We start from the raw sequence: 1,879 nt of genomic DNA on the forward strand, positions 1-1,879 counted from the left end.
CATTATTGAATAAAAGTGAATCAAATTAAAGTTGTTTATACTAAAAATAGCTTCTGAGCAGAAAGGGCTTTTCACATCTTAAAGAAAATAACATTTTTTACAGCCCTGGTTCTGTTTTCAGGTGGTCTTGTGATGCCATCATGTTATTCACTTTGGAACCTCAGAGCAGAACTCAACTCTGTTTTGTTGTTATTTTTTCTTTAATTAACTCCGTACCGACCCCATCAGCTCACTGACTGTAATCTGATTCATCTGATTCTGATGTTTTCTGCGCCTAACAGTGACACGTTTGTCTGTCTTTAGTTCTGGGAGGTGATCAGTGACGAGCACGGCATCGACCCCACAGGAACCTACCATGGAGACAGCGACCTACAGCTGGACCGCATCAGCGTTTATTACAACGAAGCAACTGGTGAGTTTTTTATTGATTCTGTGGGTTCATCTGTCCAAACTCTGCTTCATGTTTAAGATGATGGACTGATGTGGCCCCCTTGTGGAGAAACAGCTTCACTGCAGCATTTTCTTTAATGCAAAGGATTAGAGACATGCTGTATAAACACTGAGCTGAATTTTAAAACAGTGACTATAAATGTGAAATACATCTTCATATGTTCACATGAGTTCCAATTTTAAGAGTCATTCCACTTCAAAAAATCCCTTTTGATTTTTTTTTAATGTGTGTAAAATTTGAAATCTGATTTATAGAGAGATATACTTTTGCTTTGCTTTACCACACACTCAGATAGTAGCTATTGTAACTTACCTCTTAAAAAAATTATTTTTATGTGAACAAATGTGCTTTGTTATAATCCAATCCAATCTATTTTCTTACTAGTAACTTTTGGTTAAAATTAATATAATATGGCAGTATAGAGCATGGCAGAAGGCCTAGTAAAACAAATACAATCAAATATTGTTTAAAGTCATACGATTAATTTTAATCACACCAGTTTAAACTGGGAATTCTTCATTTTAATGAGTGGCTCCATCTTGTGGAAAAGTAGGGTATTACATGAGTTCAACAGGAAAATGTGGAAAGTCAATTCTCTTTGTTTCTTTGGATTTTTTTCCCTGCAGATTAAGGTAGCATTAGTTTAAAACTGTCTGAATTAGTCAAATATATAAAGAAAATTTATAGAAGAACCATAGTCTTGAGCGTCACCAGTTCTGTATTAAGCCTTGCTGTTTTTTTAGCTGCTTAAACTGGTCAGTTCAATACAGAACTTCTTATTTAATGCTTTAGTGTTTATATAAATCCTGAAACATGCTTTATTTGTTTGTGTTCAGGAGGGAAGTATGTACCCAGGGCCATCCTCGTTGACCTGGAACCCGGCACCATGGACTCGGTCCGATCAGGACCCTTTGGCCAAATCTTCAGACCTGACAACTTTGTTTTTGGTTAGTAATGAGGAGGGGGGGTCGTTATGGGACCATTTTTATTTTAGCTGATAAATCAGTTTAGGATCATCCTCGCCGACAAACTTTCTCAATATTTTAAGGTTCTGTCGTTTCTAAATAGTTTACGTTTTCCTTTTTTCCATTTTAAAGTCACATATCAAGCTCTTATTAATAAAAAAATACAAACAACAATCCTAATTGTCTGTTAGGTCAGAGCGGAGCCGGAAACAACTGGGCCAAAGGTCACTACACGGAGGGAGCGGAGCTGGTGGACTCGGTCCTGGACGTGGTGAGGAAGGAGGCGGAGAGCTGCGAATGCCTCCAGGGCTTCCAGCTCACCCACTCCCTGGGAGGAGGCACCGGCTCGGGCATGGGGACCCTCCTCATCAGTAAGATCAGAGAGGAGTACCCTGACCGCATCATGAACACCTTCAGCGTGGTTCCCTCCCCTAAGGTAACACACATCCCTCTCCTATAATCT

At 39.2% G+C, this 1,879-nt stretch overlaps 1 protein-coding gene across 1 annotated transcript in view; it reads left to right on the forward strand.

The window, feature by feature from the left end:
* LOC107086735 (tubulin beta chain-like) overlaps window positions 1-1,879 on the forward strand; it is a 12,158-nt gene that overhangs the window by 3,852 nt on the left and 6,427 nt on the right. Inside the window, exons 2-4 of the mRNA XM_015377863.1 lie at window positions 304-412; window positions 1,288-1,398; window positions 1,608-1,852. Of these exons, the coding sequence (XP_015233349.1) occupies window positions 304-412; window positions 1,288-1,398; window positions 1,608-1,852 (465 nt within the window). The remainder of the gene's footprint in view (window positions 1-303; window positions 413-1,287; window positions 1,399-1,607; window positions 1,853-1,879) is intronic.

This window comes from Cyprinodon variegatus, unplaced genomic scaffold (genome assembly GCF_000732505.1).
Source record: "Cyprinodon variegatus isolate N-32 unplaced genomic scaffold, C_variegatus-1.0 Scaffold160, whole genome shotgun sequence".
Taxonomy (NCBI): Eukaryota; Metazoa; Chordata; class Actinopteri; order Cyprinodontiformes; family Cyprinodontidae; genus Cyprinodon; species Cyprinodon variegatus.